Raw genomic sequence first — 20,249 nt, 5'->3', positions numbered from 1 at the left:
GCACGCCGGGAGCTGTAGTCCGGAGCCCTCCCGGCCAGCCGGCCCCTCAGCGCACGCCGTGACGGAGCGCGGCCCTGGCGCCCGCCGGGGGGTAGTGCCTGAGGGCCGGCGAGGCCCGCCATGTCGTTGGCGGGGAGGCCCGGGGAGGCGCCCGAGGCTGTTCCCCCCGCCTTTCCGCCGTCCCCTCAGGTTGTCTTTCCCCTTGGCTGTTCCTGCCCCCCATGCCGCGCCTGGCCGGCTCCCCTGAGGGCCATCCCGCGTCAGGGGAGCGCGCGTTGGCTGAAATCTCTAGTGAAGCTCCTTTCTTCCATCCCCCGGAGCGGCACACCCAGGGGGTCACTGTGTCACCAAGCGCCCAGCTTTAAACGAAGCCTCGACTGCAATTATCGGCCTCCTTTCCTTTTCTGTGGGCACCTACAGCCAATGGGTGAGCTGCCACCATGTATTTAGCTGAAGGACAGACTGCAGGTCTGAAGTAGGGGCACGTCCCTGCCAAAAAAAGGGCACATTCGCAGTCAGAAGCTGTGATGCAGGCAGAGGATGTCAAAGAAGCCCCATGGCGAGGAGATATCCTCAGCCAGCAATGGCTCCAGCGAGCTTCTGGCTGGTGGTACTGGCTGGAAAGGGCAGGGTGCTACAAGAAGTTATCTTTCAAAAGGATGGAATGTAGATAATAGGCAAAAATGGTTTTGTTTTGCCAGTGCACGAGCAGCTTCTCTTCTAGAGTAACCGGAGTCTTTGGCTGCACGCTTGGATGAAATGCTAACGGTTACCTCACTGGAGGAAGGAGACGTGCTGTTTCGTTTCAGTGGACTTCACCTGACGACCACAGACAGGTAATAAAGCGCCCTGTTGTTTGCTCCGCTGGTCTGGTTGTATACAAATCATTTCAAGGAGTCCAATTACATAACTGGATATCCATGTAGACAGCAGCCATCAGCAGTTCACCTTTTGTCAAGTATCATCTTTGCACAAAATTGAGTCGGCAGGTGCAATCGCCACGGAAATGAGGCATCGGTGAAGTTCCTAACAGCAAGAGTGACCCAAGCCCTCCACAACTCATGACTGTTGCTGAAGTCCATTTGTTCTGGTAGGCTCTGCTATATATATTTGTGTAACTAGGCACATACATGGTTTATTTCTCTCCTAGTGATGATGAATGAGTGAAGATTGGCACAATAACTGTCATCCCTCTTTCATACCACTAAAACCATGTGTTGCCCCTCGGTATTTTGCAGAAAAGAGTATAATCAAAAAGATTAACCAAACTGACTGTCATTTGCACTGACAATTGCCCCTTTTGCTGAATCAAATGTCTTCCAAGTGAAAAAATCCCGGATGGTGTATATATTTACTACATACAAGATAGAAACATTTAAATCTCCCAATGCTGTTCATGAAGATCCAAGGAACCAAAGCAGTGAGAGGATGGCATCTAAGGGGTCTTCCTCTGAGTATTTAGACTGTTAATGTGATAGAGGGAGCATTTAAAGCGTACAAGGAAGAGAAGACAAAAGGTAATTACCCATTTTGTGGGGTTAAAAAGGTACACATCAAGGCTATTTTTATTTATCACAAAATGTACAAAGTTGCACTAGTTATTACTACAAAAAGCCTATAAAGCCTGAATTTTCACCCCCCACTATTTCCCACTTCTCTCTCCTGGAAAAAGTACAGCACTGCTCCTCCTGGAACAGGAAGTGTAGATTTAATTTCTAAGTGTCCTGTTTATAACCATAAATTTGGTTTTGTTAAATGTAAAAAATCAATTCCAGCTGCTCCCTGAAAATGGGTTTTATTGGTTTCCATAGGAGTAACGCAGCAGATACTGAAGAGAGAGAAAGCTGCACTGCATAGAGCAGGTAGGCAGTAAGGATCCAGGATCCCAGTGATTGATTAATCTCAGTTTTATGACTGTTCTCCCTCACTGCTGTTGTAGATGCTTTTTACCCAATGGTTCTGGAGCTGCAGACTCAAACTCTGTTCCACCCATAATACACTTCAAGCGTTGCAAAGCCTAGAAATGATCAGGGCACTGCACGTTTGGAACAATTTCTCTCACTTGAAATGCAAAACAACCTGCAGATATAAAAAGCACCTCTTTTCATTTTGGCCTTAATATATTAAAAGGCATCTGCTTCCTCCTTCTTTATTGACTTGAGCATGAAAACTCTGGAGACAGCAGCAAGGAAATGGATAAAGTGGCCCATGATCAGTACATGGGAAGTGGAATCTCAGTCTCACAACTGAAGGGCAAAAAGTTAACAGGGATGGGTTTAGGGGTAGGCAACTCTAAAATCCAAGAAAAGAGTAGATACTCTGAAGGAGGAGAGCTGTGGAAGCATCAGTTTTTACTGGATGTTTCTGGTGCTGTCCTTCCCTGATTAGGAAGGGTGCTGAACATTCAAGTCCATGATTTATACAAGGATGGTAAATGCACAACGGCCCATTTCTTTGGTTAAACAAACCAGATGAACACCTACATTAGGAAAGCCCTTGCAGTGTTTCCTGTTAACACAAGCTTCTTGCAGCAGTACAAGGGAGTTCAGATTTCACATTTCTTTTTCAAGCAGATTACAGTTTCAATCTGAGACAACAGCATAGAAACAGGAAACCCAGCAGATTGTTTTTATGCCTTTGCTCTCCTCCTTGCTTTTCCTGCAAGCTGCAAAATGTGCCCCATTTAAACCTGCCTCGGTGTGTCTATGAATTATATGAAATATTAACAGTGGTCAGTATGGCAGTTGCTGGATTTGTGTTAGTTGAGATATGCAGGCTGCGTGGAACAAGTTGTAAGTAACAAGGTAAAAATGCACCTTTCTGATGGGGGAAAGCATTGCATTCCACCTGGAAGTACTCCCTAAATCTGCTGCTAAAGTATTTACCCTTGTGTGTCACCTTGTAAAGCAAGGTGATGAACAGGAGCTTGGCTCCAGCTCAGCTGTTGTCTGTTGAGTAGCAGGTAGGGATAGTCACTCAAGAGTTCACCTGCTTTGTACCAAAGAAGTCAACAGTGTCTGCTTCAAATGTTTTCCTTGCCATTACAGGTGGAGAGGATTGTTTGTCATTTCCTTACTTGCACTTCTCCTTAAACAGTGGAAAATGTAATATAGAGATAGTAAGATTTCTTTTTCCCCCCCTCAGCTGATCCAAAATGTTTTCAAACAGCTTTGTGCACGTGTGCTCATGTTGTGGGCTACATCATCATCTTCTGCAAGACCCCCTTCCTTCCATTCCCACTCACTCCCTTTGTCCATGTGAAACTGCTTGCCATCACTGTCGTAACTACAGCAACTACCATCTCACATGTAACACTGGGGGGAAATGTATATTTAAACTATCTTCTGTGGTCTAAATGCTTGGAGGTGGGTCAGAGAAACTACTAGTTGTAGACTACAGCTAGGCACAAGTGCATTATAGCACAGCAGCATCTTTTTGCTGAGCTTAGGGCTGCCTAAGATACTGGTGTTTGCTCTTTTTGCTCAGTAATTCCTTCACTTTTTCAACTTTTCATGAAAGCCAGCTGTATCCTGGGCTGAATCAAAAGCAGCGTGGCCAGCAGGTTCAGAGGAAGATACTCACTTTAGTGAGACCCCACCTGCAGTGCCACGTTGGGCTCTGGGGTCCCCAACACAAGGAAGACACAGACCTGTTACAGCAGGAACACAAAAGTTATCAGGGGACTGGAGCACCTCTCCTGTGAGGACAGGCTGAGAGAGACAGGATCCTTCAGCCCAGGGAAGAGAAGGCTCCAAGGAGACCCGACTGCAGCCTTTCAGTACCTCAGGGGGGCTTATAGGAGGATAGGGACAAACATTTTAGCAGGGCCCATTGTGACTGGCCAAGGAGTAACGATTTTAAAAAGAGAGTCATTCAGACTAGATATAACGTCGTATTTTGTGGTGAAGCCCTGGACAAGGTTGTCCAGAAGAGGCAGCAGGTGCCCCATCCCGGGAAATACCCAAGCTCTACTTGGAGCAACCTGATCCAACCCAAGATGTCCCTCACGGTACGGGACGTGGCCTGGGTGACCTTTAAAGGCCCCTTCCAACCCGAACATCGACCGCCTGCAAGGCTGCTTTGGGGTTTGACTCCACAGGCCCTCAACATTTGCTGAACGCGGCTAAAACGCGCGTTCCCTCCTTATCAACAGCCCGGTAAAGGCAGCCGGCGCGCTCCCCGCGCGGCTGTGCCCACACCTACCCCTGCCACAGCCGCAGCGCAGCTGGAATGGCACCGCGGGCCCTTGGGGGGAGCCGGCGCTAGCCCGCAGCGGGAGCCTTCCCAGGCCCTTCGCCCGCCGCCCGCCGCAGCTGCCCGGAGCCCCGAGCGAGACGGTGTCCGACCTGCGCTCGGCGAGGGCCCGGGCCCGGGCGGCGTCACGGCGCGGCGCCTGCCCGCAGCAAAGATGGCGGCGGCCCGGCCGCTCTCTCCCTCGCCGCTCGATGGTTGGGCGCTTGGCTGCGGCGCGGGGGCGGGGGGCGCTCTGGCACGGCCGCGTCGATGGTGGTGCGGCGCGGTGCAGGTCGGGCCGCTGGCGGAAGGGGCGGCTCACATGACCCCGCGCAGCGCGGCGGCGGCGGCTCGGCGCGGTGTGTTCGCGGCCTAGTGGCGCCCCGGGGCCTCGCAGCCGCGCCTCACGCGGCCCAGCGGCGTTCCCCCCGCACCATCCCGCACTCGCGCGGCCAGGACGGGCCGCGGCGGCCCTCCGGACGCGCCTCCTGCTCCGCAGCGAGAGGGTGAGACGCGAGCGGCCGCGGGGGGGAGGGAGGGAAGGCGGCGGCGGTGCTTCAGCCGCCCGCTGAGGGGAGGCGCGGCCGGGGCCGGGCCGAGGGCGCTCCGCAGCGTCCCCGCGCCGTGGGCCGCGGCGGGGGCTGGCGGCCTGTCGCCACTCGCGCTTCGGCGGGGAGGCGGCCTGGGCCCGGCGCTGGGGCGGAACGGGAGAGCGGCCTCGGGGGGGTGCTCGCGGGAGCGTGGCGGCCTTTCGCTTCCTCTCCCGCGCGGGAGGCGCAGGAGCCCCTTCCGCCGGCTGGAGGCGCGGTGGCGAGCGGGCCCCGGCGGCTTCGCCGGCTGGTGACGAGGCCCCGCGCCTCAGTGGCTGGAGCGCGGCCGAGGCCGGGCCGCCGCTGACCAGAGGTGGGGTTTTACTTCTCGGTGTCGGGGAAACGGATCGCGCGAGGAGACGTTTTTCGACGGTATCGCGACAGGGAAATTCGTATCCGTGGTGCAGGCTCGGGTAGTTAAAACACGTGTTAGCAGCTTTTGCATAAAAGAATCGGAGTGATTCGTTCCGTGTCAGTAACAGCTAAGCTGTGTATAACAGCGTGTTTTGCTCATGATGTCTTTTTTCGGTTGTACAAAAAAGGCCTTTGTCTGCCTGAAAGAGACGTTTATGTGTAAATACAAGAGACATCCTGAAAACTGGGGTTTTTTTAGCAGTATATTTTCCATGGGCTTACAAGAAGTGAAGTATTTGAAACAGTCTAATTCTTAGTCTATCCAGATTAAAATGCGTGCACACGGGTATTTAGTTTTTTTAACGTTTATGGAAGATGGTCCAAAACAAATTGGAATAAGGAAGAAATGGACAATGTCTTTTCCTCTAAAGGAGTGGCATTGTAAGTAGTGCCTCATGCTTCTCTGCCTCTCACCCTTGCGTGCCCATTCACGTAAAGGTCTTAGTGACCCAGCCACGTTGGTGTTTTGGGAAGCGTTAATAGCAAAGATGGAGTGGAGAGTCACCTATTGGAGTGAGTAGGGCTTTATATTAGTGCAGAGACACAGAATAAGGAATTAAATGAAAGGTTTTAATGTGCTGGTGACATCTTAACAGAGTCCTAGTTAAAGTGCTTTTGAACTGAGGCTTTGGCTTGGATAAGCATGTTGCTTTTTGGGTTGCTTCGTAATAATAGTCTGGGATGCAACTTATTCCATGGCAATTAGTGAACACCTAGATCACCTCTGAAAGACAGACTTGAGCAAATAGTAGTTTTGTTTGTTTAGAAATAACTATACTTAGAAATTCTATAACCTGTTTTTAACGCCCCCTGACTGTTGCCTTTGACATTGATGCCTTGCTTAACTTGCAGGCAATTTGTCAGAAAGCATAGGGCTCTATGAGAAAGTGAACATTTTCACTGAGAGAATCAATAGATTTGAAAGAAAATATTTTTCTTGTAGGGAACTGGTTGGTTTTTTTTTCTGAGGGGCAATGACATAAGCAGCATCTGTAATGGATGACAAGCCATGAGGTTGTTTAACTTTATAATGGCTTAAAAAGCCATACATCACGTAGAGACTGTTGTAAAAGCCTACGTGATAGTACTGACTGTAACAGGTTGTTGTACTGCATCTGTTTTCTCCAGTTGCTTCTGGAAATGCTGTTGTTGCTCAGCTGACCTGACCTAGGTGGGACCTGCTTTGGCGGGTGGGTTGGACTGGATGATCTCTAAAGGTCCTTTCCAACCCCCACCATTCTGTGATTCTATGATCATGTGACAAAATCGTTAATATACTTGGTCATAAATTAGAGGAAATGATTATTTAGTCTCTGTTGCTGCCCTGGTAGTGGCATTAGAATTAAATGCCAAAATATTGTGTGATTCTTAACAGAAATTACCTAATTCTTAAGAGGTATTGACAACATTTTTGTGTGAGAGCTGATCTGTAAGGACATTTCCAAGAAACATAATAATATCGATCTACAAGTCAAATGCTTTGGTGTCATAGAATCATAGAGTGGTAGGGTTGGAGGGGACCTTTAGAGATCATCCAGTCCAACCCCCCTGCAGAAGCAGGTCAACCTAGATCAGGTCGTGTAGGAACATGTCCAGGCAGGTCTTGAAGACGAGTGCTTCTGTGTCCAGTTCTGGGCCCCTCAGTTCCAGAAGGACAGGGAGATGCTGGAGAGAGTTCAGCACAGGGCCACAAAGGTGATGGAGTGGAGCATCTGCCTTATGATGAAAGGCTGAGGGAGCTGGGGCTCTGCAGCTTGGAGGAGACTGAGGGGTGACCTCACTAATGTTTACAAATCCATAAAGGGTGGGTGTGAGGAGGATGGAGCCAGGCTGTGCTCAGTGATGGCCAATGATAGCACAAGGGGCAATGGGGACAAGCTGGAACAGAAGAGGTTCCAAAGAAACACAAGGGAGAACTTCACTGTTCAGATGAGGGAGCACTGTCAGGGGCTGCCCAGATGGGCTGTGGAGTCTCCTTCTCTGGAGACATTCCAAACCCACCTGGATGAGTTCCTGTGTGACCTACTCTTAAGTGGTCCTGCTCTGACAGGGGGGTTGCACTGGATGATCTTTTGACATCTCTTCCAGCCCTTCCCACACAGTCTGTGATTCTGAGTAACATTTCTTTGATCAGGATATTACTAAATAGCATAGCGTTACTTATCTGAGGTGTGGGTTTTGTTAGTCACTCTCCTAATAACCCCAGTGTTAAGATTATCATCAAAACTGGGCTGCAGTTCATTTAAGAAAAAAATCCAAACACCTTTTGTGCTTCTTGCTCCTTTATTTGAGGAATTATTTTACATAGCTATTTCATGAAACTTTTCCTAGACTTAAGTGTACAGGTACTTTGTGATGCAGAAGAATTGTGCTGGGAAAATATTGTAGAGACATTAAAATCGGATAAAAAAGAAATCAAGCTAGATAGGCCATACTGTCACTGCTGGTGGGACACTGTATGTCTCTATTTTTCAAAACACATTTTGTTTATGCATTAAGACTTCAGGATTTTTAGTTAGTTTTAACTTTTAGTGTAACAGCAGCTCAACAGTAAATATTGTAACTGTTTTGTGGGGAACTTAACTGTTCAGAAAGTGGTTAAAACGTTTTCCAGGTTTTTGAAGTGATGTGTAAACACAAAGATAATAAGGAGGTTAATCCTGTGACACTGGTAGAATTATGATGCTACCCTGATTAGGTGGATTAATTCTCAGTTTAAAATACATTAGTTACCAGTGATTTTTCTTGAGCTTACCTTCTGTTTGTGACGTATCTCTTTGTTCTTCTCCTTAAAAGATGGAGTTAATAAAAAAGGTTTAAAGAATACTATGATTTAAAAAATAAATTACATTAACAGTACACTCAGACCAGTACAATCTTCTCCTATGGTCATTCTTATCTTACCGGGACTCTGGGGAGTTGGGAGATAACAAAGAAGCATTGGGCAGCAATGTCTGAATGATGGTGACCCTTGTTTCACAGTGGTTGTGAGTTCTGCGTGGTCTCAGACACTTGAGTCCTGTGTCACCTCACGACAGCCCTGTGCACTTGACTTGTGCATCAGCGCTTGTAATGGACAGAGCTCCCTCCCAGCAGGGATAACACCAAGTCAGAATTAACAAGTCTCAGTGGATTTTCCTGGACTTTAGAGCCATATGGGTGTTCTAGTACTCTCTCCAGGTTTCTTCTGGGTCTGCATGGTGTTTGGTTCCACCAGGACTTATTAACTCAGAAGAGCAGTGTATGAAAGCAACTAAACTCCTTCTAGGTGAAAGTTGAACCTGGAATATTACAGCTGCGTTTGTGTAGCACTTGCTTTAATTAATAGCTTGGGCTGGATTTGAGGTGGGTCTGCTTAGAGTAAGCTTAGGTGTTTTGCCATAGGTGACATCATTAATCTACAGCTTACCAAAACTGCCTAAGGTTAATAAAGTGTTTATCAACATTATTATGTTAACTCTGCTCAGGAGTATGCTTTTGAAGGAAGTCTGTCATCCTCACGTGGGAAACCTTTTTTTCACATTGATTTGCACAGTTCCAGTGGATGAACTGGATTTCTTTTGGGTAAAAATGTATAGAAAAATGCAGTTGTGCCTGCAAATGGGCATTTGTTTGTTCCAGTGGGGCAGACATCGGGTTCTCTGCTCTGTTTTGTTTAACAGATCAGCCTCTGTTTTACTGCACTACTTGCTGTGACAGACGTAGCCTAAATTGACTGCCCTTCGAGTCAGAGACTTGACACAAGTCCCATCATTTTGGGGGCTAAAGGTGCCATTATTTCCACATTTTAAATGACATTAGGCCAGATGCCTGCTGCTTTTCTTGCCCCTTTATCTTTGTCACCACTGTAACCTTCACGTAAGTTAATCTCTTACTTAAAGAGCTGCTAGCTAAAATACAGCTGCCAAGAATGCTGCTTACATCCAGTTTCACTTAATACTTTCCTCAGTCAATCGAGGCTTTAAAAGTATCTCAAGACTGTTTAGTTCCTTACTTACATATTTGAATATATTGGGGAAATTTAGAGATCATGATATAAGAGTGCAGTAAATTTATCTGATCACTGAACAGATAAACACCTGGTCACTGAACAGCTCTGGCAGGATAATAGGACAGTGCAGAGAAGTTCAAGATGCTGCTCCTGAGATTTCTGTGAACGTGTTAGAACTCACTTAGCATCTCTTACATTTTCATACTTGACCCTTGGTTTGTAGCTGCTTATAAATTTGATGTCAGAGGCCCCTCAGACTGTTGGAAGAGTATGTATGTTTCTTGTGTCTTCTCTGACTGCTGTCAAAAAAAGGTGCTAGGCATTTAGTTTAAGATGGGGTTAATTATCACTGGGTGCTGCAAGGGGCATCACTGCTCTTCCATGTGTGCTGACATCGTGCTCGGTATATGGGGGAGTTGCCTTAGATGAGTGCTTGGGGGGACCATTGCTGTTCTGTTGGGTCTGAGTAACTGCTCAGTGCCAGGAATCGCTCTGTGCTGTTACAGCTGCTTTTTCTTTCCTCATGCTGTTCTATTAAGTTGTCCTTATCTCAGCCCACAGAATGTCACCTTTTCCTCCTGATTCTCCTCCTCACCCTGTGGAAGTGGGGAGGAGTGAGCAAGCGGCTGTGTGGTTGGTTTGTTGCTGGCTGGGCTTGAGCCACGACACTGCTGTAGCTGGTTTAGAACCATCTCAGACCTGATAGCTTCACGCTCTACCATCCTGTTGTAAATGTGACTTGGAGTTAATTACTCTATAGAATCCTATATATGTTCTTATACCCAAATAAAGAAGTTCTGATGGTCAAAAGTAGCAGTAAATACGTTTGGGTTTCCCTTCCCTCCTCTCCAGTCCACTGTATACACATTTATCTGTCATAGTTTTTTTCCAGACTCTGTGGGAACAAAGCTCCTTTACATGATTCTCTTATACAATTTTAGCTCTTTGAAATGGATCTACTGTTGTGGTACTGATATTAGCTGTTCTAGTGTTTAAGACTGTCATTAACTGCTTGTCCATGTACACGTATGGAAGGCACATCTGTCTCCAGCAAAGCTTGTTTCACATTTCTTGTGTGTTCAGTGCCAGGAAGCTGGGGAAGCATCTTAAAATTTACAAGCCTTTTGTACTATCAGAACTTTGCTTATAACTTTTTTTCTGAAGGCTGCTTTCTTCAGTTTCAATTTGTGGTTGCCTATGTGGAAAACAGTTGCAGTAAAGCAGTGTCTATGGCCCTTAGAGAAATGCAGGTGTTTGTGCAGACAGCCCTCTGGGCTCATGTCACTTGTGATACAGTGCCTTTAGGATTCATATCCATACAGTGCAGTGTGTTTGAAGTTCCTCTAGTGCTTCATCACTGTATTATGAATGTACCTAAATGCTCAGCAGTAATATTGGTGACCAATTTTGTAATTTTTAGAACTGAGGGACAGCCTTTTTTGAAGACTTGACCATGTAAGGTTGCTGACGTAACTTTGGAAGCAAGAATACATGCCTTGTTAGTTAGAGAGTGTTCTTGAGTTTGTTATTATTTGATGGTGTCTGTTCCAGTGTCACTAATATGCATGTAATGGTAACAACCACCTGTGTAACAAGTCATAAAACAGTCTTTGCTCTCCATGGAAGCGTACTGAGTCTCATGGGCTGTCATTGAGGTTGAGCTCTAGAAGATATGTGAACTGGGAAGTTAAAAATAGATGAAAGAACCCTCTTCCAAGCTTTTAACAGTCTCTGTGCTGCAATTTGAGTATCTTCCCAGTGTCATCTTAAATGCAATTCCCATTAGTGCAGAGCATCAGGATGTCCCAGTTATTTCTCATCTCGCACCATGGTTGTGTTCTGTGTGATCATTTCTTGTACAGGAGAACCACTTGCCGTATTGAAAAGGTACTGTGAGATTACTTCCTGTTAGAGATAGTGCAAAGACAGCTTTATTTTAAAGAATCTGTACGAACTGGGAAATGCTGTGTAATCCACATTCCTTGTAAGCCATAGGTATGAGGAGTCAGAGTTTCGTTTTTCACTTCATTGTGAAACATTTCCCTAGAAGTGCTGGTTTTGATAGTGAACAAAGACTTCTTCTATATTTGTAACTTAATGAATAACTGCGGGGGGAAAACGTTTTTAAATGGTTTTAGTTTGCAGTTTAATGACCATATAAAGATTTAAAATCATTATGGGCACTTACAGTATGGACGCAAACACTTCATGTTTGGGAACTGACTGTTACAAGTTTCCTTTTCCATCTTTCTTGACAGATTGTGACTGGAAGAATGTCTTTTCCACCTCATTTGAATCGCCCTCCTATGGGAATCCCAACGCTTCCCCCCGGGATCCCACCTCCACAGTTTCCTGGCTTTCCTCCCCCTGTACCTCCTGGTAAGTTATCTGGAAGTGTTGCAGAAATAAACTTCTTTTTGTTGTTCTGAATTGTATTATTTACAAAAGTTACTGGTTCTTAATATTTTTCAATAGCTGGTTTGTGTACCTTGCAGTTTAGTTTCTAGTTTACCCACAGATCATATCATGTAAGCAAGCTCATTTTGGTCTACCAAAAGCTACTTGCTTCTGATCAGAAATCAAACCATTAGAGACAGTACCAGACTTTACCTTGGACCTTTTTTCCATGGCTGAACCTAGGTGGTGATTTTTGTTGACACCAGGTATTCTAAGAATAACCGATTTGACAGCAGAGTGACTTTCAGTTCCTTTCAAACAAGCCACTGTAATAGCCTTTGGAAACACTTTGGTACACTGAGTAGAAGGTCCAACTTCTTACATTGTTTTTCTCCACTTTTTTATAAGTCTCACTTGTTTTCCTGCTTCTTACACACTTTCCTCCACATAACTTGCAGACTTACTGTTACATTCCCCATTCCTTCTGGTTTTCCCCAAGTTAATCTGTAAGATCAGCCTCAGTTTTTTGCACTGAGACTTCGATTCATTGGTCTGGAACCACCTTCTTTCTGTACATTGCTGGTATAGACAACAGTGACTGGAGGCAGGAGATCACAGAGTGAGTGGGAGAGAGGAATGCCTCAGAGAATTGCCCCTTCAAAATTCATCACAAGGGCTGCAGGAAAGAACTCCTGTCTGTCTGATCTTAAGCTGTGTTGTGCACAAGTGTTTTGTAGACAACAAAGGCATTAAAAACAGTGGGCTGAGCTCAGGAATGGTTTGTGCTCATCCATCCATCAGGCTAATCCTTAATTTTTCCACACTTTTTTTCCCTCCTGAGGTCCATGAGATGTTAGCTGTTCTCTGCTAAAGGCAGTGGTCTTGACTGAGTAGCCTTCTGCCATCAAAAATTCCAGGTTAAATGTTAAAACCATACCTCTTCCCTTTACTAAGAAGGGAAGGATTGAGAGTGAAAGGCGAAGAAAGGGTTTTTTTGTGAAGGAGAGAAGAGAGCTAAGATCCCTGGAGGGTATTTCTCTGAGGAACATGAAATTGCCTTGATTGTTCTTGAGTCTTAATGCCTTTACTGGCCAGCAAGTAGTTTTGAAATGGACCTAACGTCTTTAACCTCCTCTAGCAGCTGGCATGGGAAGATAAACAGCCTTTGTTATGATCAGATATTGGCTCACATGATAGAACTTGAAGCTGCTGGTGAATCTGGTAGTGGAAAAGAGGGTGTTGTCTGGTTTCACCTGATCAAATATTGTTTAAAAGTAAGTTTTAGAGACTGCCAAGTCAAATATTCAGCAAGTAGGGAGTGTCTGGATTGGCATTTTCTATGCTGCCAGTGTAAAGGTGTCTCGTAATGGAAGCATGAGGCCTGGTGGCATTCTCTGTAGGGTGTCATCCCTAAGGTGTATACTGAGAATTGAGCAAGACAGGAATGAGATTATTATCTGTAGGGCTTTTGGGAGAGCTGCTTTTGCTCTGTATTTATGGAATTACCTGCCTTATTCATAACACAGATATCCTCTAAAACAATACTGTGGTTTGAATATGCTTCAAAAGTAGATTTATTACTAGCAAGTTGAAATGTGGTAAAAGTGACCAGGGTGCACATGTAATGTTTGTGTGCTGAAGGAATTGCTGGTAATCACTACTGTGAAATTCTTATTTGACCACAATTGCTGTTTGTTCTGGAAATGGTTTGCAATCATTTCATTTGTATTGATCAGTAATCTCCATCTGTTTTGTCTTAGGTACCCCTATGATTCCTGTACCAATGGGCATTATGGCTCCTGCTCCGACTGTAAGTGTTCCAGTGGGAGTGGGGTGATTGCAAAATAACACACCAGTGCTCTTTCCCTGTGTTGCAGGAGACAGAATAGTCGCATGTTACATGCATCTATGGAAGAGCATATGAGAGAAAGGTCCCTTTGTCTTACTAATTTCTAGTTGGAAGGAAACTTTGATTTATGGGGCAGAAAAAAGGACTCTTAAAGATGCAGAAGCTGCTTCTTGGCTTCACAGTGGATTACCACTTCCCCAAATTTGCACAAGTGAAATCTCCCCTAAATACTGAATGCTCTTGATAGTTTGTGTCTTCTGTTAGAGCAGGATGTGTTCATGGTAACCAGTCTGTTTGACAAAGGTGCTGGAACACGTGTATTATTCGGTCTTCTGTTTAACATGCTTTTTCTTAAGTGAAATTTCTAGAAGATGTTTTGAGAACAGGGACTTGGTGCGTATGTACCATTAAGCTTAGGTAGAAGGAGAGAGATGAAAAGCTGATCATACCTATACAGTTTAATACAGCTTCTTTTACAAATATTTGCTGCTTACCGCAAAGAGGCCAACACACAAAGAAGCCGTGTGTTGATTAACTGAAGCAGTGGTGTTTATTCACTCCATGAAAGCTTTAAGAGCTGTCATGTATCATTGAAGCCCTTTGAGTCAGAGTTACTTTTTTACACTGTTAGGTAAGGTACTTCAACTCCCAAAGACTTAAAAGTTGCAAATTACTTATTTGTAGAAGAAATAGTACCTAGTGTTACTGTATACTCACCTTGAGACCTTCCAGTAGCCATCGTAGAATAATCATAGAATGGTGTGGATTGGAAGGGACCTTAGATATTGTCTAGTTCCCACTCCCCTACCATAGGCAGGGACACCTTCCACTAGACCAGGTTGCTCAAAGCCCCATCCAACCTGTCCTTGAACACTTCCAGGGATGGGGCAGCCACAACCTCTCTGGGCAACCTGTTCCAGTGCCTCACCACCCTCGTAGTGAAGAATTTCTTCCTAGCCATGTTCAGGTACACCTCTTGTTTTGTTCTTTTTCCCCCCTATCTGTCTTTGACAGAAAATGGCAGTCTTTTTTGTGCTATATAAAGTGTTAAAGCCTAAACTACTTATTGCTGTCTCACTGCATAAGCCTGTGAAAATTAAATATTTAAATACTTGTGTGTATCTAACTCTTCCTTCTTATGGATTTAAACAGGAAAAAAAACCTCAACACAACACTTACTTTATACCCTCTCCTCCTCTTCCTAGGTATTAGTTCCTACCACAGTGTCTATGGTGGGAAAACATTTGGGAGTCAGAAAAGACCATCCTGGCTTAAAGAACAAAGAAAACGATGAAAACAGCGGTCCCACCACCACCGTGTTTGTAGGCAACATTTCTGAGAAGGCCTCGGACATGCTTATACGGCAGCTTCTAGCTGTAAGTACAGTGAGCTGCTTGTCACATTTTATCTCCAGTTGATGAATGGAGTAGTCACCCACAAGCAGTGAACTAATCCCACTCACTGACACAGCAGTCCATTATGCTTGAGTTTATAGTGAGGATGTGAAGAGCACAGCTTTTTTAAGCTGTAGATGTCAGTGAACATAGGCATATTCTATTTTTGTAGCATTTACCCTTTTATATCTCATCTTTCAAAAATCTTTTGTAATATTTTGAAGATAAACAGTAATATTTAATAAGTGTTTATCTTCAATGCAGAAATGTGGCTTGGTCTTGAGCTGGAAGAGAGTACAAGGAGCATCTGGAAAACTTCAAGGTAACTTCTCATACTCTTCAAAATGTCTAATCAGGCTTTGTTTTTATTACCTGGCAGCTTTTCAAATGTCTGACATGTTGTTATTCCTAAAACCTTCACATATTAAGATACTGTGTGTGATATTTAACTGTTAATTCTTCCTAGTGAAGGGATAGTCCTTGCAATCAAAACAAAACAAAAAGAATAACATTGAGAAAGGTTAAATGCCCAAATGTCTTGAGGTCCTAATTCTGCTCACCTTTCTGTCCTGACACTGAATTAGGAGTTCATAGACTATCTCTGAGAAGAAGGTTTACTAGTTGGACTGAACCTTCAAAGGAATGAGGATGTTTGCAACGCCATTACTATGTATTAATCTTCTGTGTTAATGAGATTTTCCTGGTGTAAAATTTAGCTTCCTTCCCTATCATCAAATTGAACCAAATTATTTTGTCTTGTGACTTCTCCCGAGTGGATTCAGGAAATCATTTTGGTTGCTATTTTGCTGTTTGCTGTTTTCATATCCTGTCTTTGTTTTTGTGGTTTTGCTTTTTAAGATGTCATTCCATTTCTTCAGCTTTACTGTATATCATACTTGATCTATTTTGCTCTCACAAAGAGTTTTTCTCCTGTGCAACTTTCTGTAACTGTTGTGAAGAATGTAGTTTGAAATACCTCGCCCTTAGGTGAACAAGGAGCTTTCGTTTGATGTCTTTGATCTTCAGACAATTGCAAACCCACCTGAGACATGTTTTCATACAGACTGCATTCCTTAGTTAAGACAGACAATGTCAAAAGCTTTAAAAACACAGTTGTAGAATGGTTTGGGTTGGAAGAGACCTTTAAAAGTCATCCAGTCCAACCCCCATGCAATAAGCAGAGACATCTTCAACTAGATCAGATTGCTCAGAGCCTCATCCAGCCTGACCTTGGATGTTGCCAGGGATGGGGCATCTACAATGTATGTCTTGTTTTTTCCTTATTCACTATGCCATTAGGCCATACAAACTCAAGGAATGAATGATCTTCCTGACTTTTTATGATGTGTACACCTGCTTTGAAATAAAATGAAGTTAATTTATTCCAAGTTTATTGATTGAAAGCACTTGTTTTACACAAAGTATATTACCTGAAGAGTTTTGACACTTCATTTCAACCATCCATTTCAGCCTTTGGGTTTTGTGAGTACAAAGAGCCAGAATCCACGCTACGAGCACTGAGACTGCTTCATGACCTCCAGATTGGAGAGAAGAAGCTGCTAGTCAAAGTTGATGCAAAGACAAAGGCTCAGCTAGATGAATGGAAAGCAAAGAAAAAAGCTTCTAATGGGGTAAGTATATAATGTGAGACTTGTGTTATCTTGGCAAGAGGGTGCTGTAATGTACATCCTAGATCAGTCTGTGAGTTTGTCTCTTGGATTTTTTTGTCTCTGCTCCTAATTCATTTTAGGATTTTACCAGGATCACATTATTGAATCTGAAGATAGGGTGAGAGGCAGTGAAGTGTAAGCTCTTAATTCACCAGCATTCAGACTTATCTGTTAGCTACAGCTGAATCTCTGCAATAAATCCTGTAATTCATTCTGAAGTTTAGTAACATGTGCTCTACCTTATGATTCTGTTACTTCATTTTCGTGTAGAAACTCTTGAAAGTGTACAAACTCCAGGAGTGTTTGTTGCTGTCAGAGTCTGTAAGTCAGCTTTCTGAGGAGAATTGGAGTTTCTATTTGCTGATAATCTTCTAGAACAAAGTAATGAAAACAGAAGTAGATCATTCTGTAGGGGATGCAGATATCAGCTCACAGTGGGCATCTTACAGACATTTAGTAGACAGACAAGTGAGTTTTGTACTCTCTGTTTTGAGAGCTATGGATTTGTTCTGGAATAACTTCAGCTATTTGATACGTTGAATTCTTGTGAAATGTGAAGTTACTGAACTGACAAATCTGCATGGAAATGAATTTTACCTATTTCTTTTACCCATTTCTCTGCTAAAATAATGTATTCACTGTCACAATCAGTGACATTGTGGCATAATGATGACTTGAAGTACTTGACAGTTTTTGTCTGTGTGTACCCAGTGTATGGGGTTAAATGCAGTGGCTCAGTAGAGCAGGGTGCGAACTTCATGGGTTTTGAGAGTAGTTCTGTACTAGCTGTTAGGCTAGGCAAGGGCTTGGTTTCACTGCCCCTCTGGTTCCCTACTTCCTTGTTTCCTGTTGGCATCACCTGAAATACCTGTGCTTCACAACTGATACTACAAACAAGCTGAAAGCATCAGTGGAGGTCTTGTACCACTCTTTCAAGAATTTTGTTTTCTGTGGGTTACAATCAGTTCCAGGGGATTGACTGTAATAAAGCAGATGCTGCTGCTGGTATCTTTGGTGAAGACAACAGTATGTGCCCGTTCCAGTGAACTGTAGAGTGAAATTAGCTCCAAATTGTCTTGTTTGTGATGATGCAAAGGAAGGCTGTGAATTGCCAAGGAATATTGATGTAGTGTATTGTAATCATGCTGCTTGCGATTCCTTTCATACCCTTGTTGGTGTGCTGGTGCCACTCAGATCCAAAAGTTGCAACTCTTTCATCAAGATTAAGAAATCAAATGTGTACACTGCAGCACAATTTCCTAGAGACAGACCAAACAAACTTTGATCTAAATAGCTCCTCTCCCTGATCTCTACTTCTCCTTGGACCTCTTCAATTCCATTCGCTGTCACTGCCTTCTAGCTCTTTTCAGCCTGCTCCTCCTTGGCCTGGCAGCCTCTTCAGCTCCAACTGAGTCCTCCCTTCCCCCTCATTCTTAGCTGCTGCTCCATCAGACCCTTCCCTCCCCCTCACTTCACCCACCACCTATCGCTTGACGGGATACCCAGCTGGATTCTCAGGTGAGATTCCATTTTTCTAAAAGCTTCAGGGGATCAAGAGGTGGGCTTCTTTGCTCAGTGTGCACATCATTGTTCTACCCTTTCATGTAACATTTAGTGAAGTGCACTTGGCGTTCTCTTTCCTCCCTGCAAGGTGTAAAGGGGCAAAAAGAGCAAGAACTACAAAGTAATGAGTCAGCAGTAATAAGAATGTTTGACAAGAAAAAGGAATGTTTTCCCTAACAAGGCTTCTTTTAATACAGTTCTCCCGTTATAAGCTGCAGCTTGAAAGTTGTAGGTAGACACTTGTACTGCATGGCACTTAAGTAGAAGGCTTTGAGGAACTATTCTTGGAATGACTTTAATTCCTGGAGGGGATACAGGGCAGAACTTTTTGACCAAGAGCTTTTCTGTGAGCGTGCGTGTTCTTTCCTTAATTTTCCTTAATCATCATTTCTGTGTTCTGTTTTATTATGCAACCCTACACTTGCTCTCTGCAGCCATCCCACATGTAGAACTACCCTATGGTATTGCTGGTGTGAAAAGATCTTGATTGAAGTGATGCACTTGTTGGCTACTTGTAGGTGGTTTGGTTTTTGTGGTTGACTTGCTGTTTGTGATTTTGGGGTTTGTTTTTCTGAGTCAATGTTGTAGGGGCATGAATGTGAGGATCAAAGGGGAACTTCTGAAAGAGAAATAACATCTGTTGCAGTTTGCTGATTCCTGTTCCCTTGCCCTTTTTCCTTAGAACTCCAGACCTGAGACGACAAACGATGACGATGAAGCACTGGATGAGGAAACGAAGAGAAGAGATCAGATAATTAAAGGGGCCATTGAAGTCTTAATACGAGAATATTCCAGCGAGCTCAATGCCCCCTCCCAGGAATCTGACTCTCACCCCAGGAAGAAGAAAAAGGAAAAGAAGGAGGACGTATGTGTTTTGATTTTGGACAAAACAGATTTTTTTCTTCAACTCACCTTTATATAATGGCCAAACCTTTTGCAAATACTTTAAACCTAAACTCCTGATGAGAAAACAAATCAACAAGCATTGATGTCAGCAGCAGTTTGATTTTTTTTAAGCTGAAAGCTAGTCAGTAATAGACACCATCCCTTCAGGATGGTTTAGACATCTAAGCACCTAGACTTCTTGGAACAACAGGTTTGAATCTGGGCAGGATTGAACCGACCTTTCATCCCTCAGAAGGTGGAAATACTGAATTTAGTGGAGTTTAACCTGCACTAGGGTGCACGTAGGGTGTTTCTTGTGAGAACTTGAGAAACAACTGTAAAGAGTTCCTGCGTACTGTGCGTTTCCATTGAAGGATGCCAGGGCACTTGTGTAATGGCAGGAATTTGCTCTGGTAGTTTTTGACACAATTATTCTTCTCTCTGCTTACAGCGTGTATTCCTGTAGTATGCCTTGAGCCAACTGATTGCAACTGTCTCCCCAAATGTGGAAGCACTTTGTTAGTTGTGTATATGTCTACCTCACAAACCTTGGAGGGGTCCTTCAGGGATGAAAGGCATATTGTAATCTTCCTGCCTTACAAAATCACTTTTACAGGCATGTCTCTATTTGGCTGGATTTGATCAGCTGGTTTTGATACGTTGTGTAATGCAAAACAAAAAAAGCCAAGCTGTTAAGCAGGAGTGAATGTTCTGGTTTAGACCTGCTTCTGTGCATGACCTTTTTATGGATCAAAACAAACCAGAGAAGGGGGAGTAAGAATGAGCAAACTCAGACTTAGCTTTTCCAGCCAAGTTTCTAACTATGGGAGAAAACGGGCTTTCTCACCTACCATTCTGCACCTAATATGAAAGAGATTGGAGAATTGTTTGACCAAGATTTTTACCCACTTAAAGTCTTCTGCAAAGTACCTATTCCAAGGCAATAATGCAGCTTCAAATGCTCATGGAGATTGTGTTGCAAGAAGCAACATCTCCCTCAGGGAGCCAAGTATACCTTCCCCACAACGTCGTTAGCCACGGCTGACCTGAGCTATAAGAGTGCTGAGCTGAGAGTTTTTCTCTTTCCTCTCCCTCCCTTTGGGAGAAGATGCTTTTCTTGGATGAGAATTTACAAACGAGTCACTGTCTAATGCTGTCAGCTGTATTTTGTTGTTACAATGTGTATTGTCCTGTGGGTACAGGTATACATTTTATATATATATATATATATGGCCATGAATAATACCAGGTAGTTAAACGTTG

At 44.1% G+C, this 20,249-nt stretch overlaps 1 protein-coding gene across 6 annotated transcripts in view; it reads left to right on the top strand.

Moving 5' to 3' along the window:
• The first annotated feature begins 1,822 nt into the window (after window positions 1-1,822).
• Window positions 1,823-20,249, top strand: part of RBM25 (RNA binding motif protein 25) — a 34,206-nt gene continuing 15,779 nt past the window's right edge. For 2 of the 6 annotated variants that reach the window (XM_061998142.1, XM_061998141.1), the window contains exons 1-7: window positions 4,384-4,739; window positions 11,487-11,607; window positions 13,386-13,435; window positions 14,680-14,850; window positions 15,133-15,190; window positions 16,339-16,499; window positions 18,784-18,966. In XM_061998142.1, coding sequence (XP_061854126.1) covers window positions 11,502-11,607; window positions 13,386-13,435; window positions 14,680-14,850; window positions 15,133-15,190; window positions 16,339-16,499; window positions 18,784-18,966 — 729 coding nt within the window. In that variant the 5' untranslated portion in view covers window positions 4,384-4,739; window positions 11,487-11,501. Of the gene's footprint in view, window positions 1,863-4,382; window positions 4,740-5,115; window positions 5,137-11,486; window positions 11,608-13,385; window positions 13,436-14,354; window positions 14,442-14,679; window positions 14,851-15,132; window positions 15,191-16,338; window positions 16,500-18,783; window positions 18,967-20,249 lie in introns of those variants that run through there. The other 4 variants (XM_061998137.1, XM_061998136.1, XM_061998139.1 and 1 more) reach the window with 4 other exon arrangements.

Source organism: Colius striatus, chromosome 6 (assembly GCF_028858725.1).
Source record: "Colius striatus isolate bColStr4 chromosome 6, bColStr4.1.hap1, whole genome shotgun sequence".
NCBI lineage: Eukaryota > Metazoa > Chordata > Aves > Coliiformes > Coliidae > Colius > Colius striatus.
This window is presented reverse-complemented; position numbering and strand designations above follow the sequence as displayed.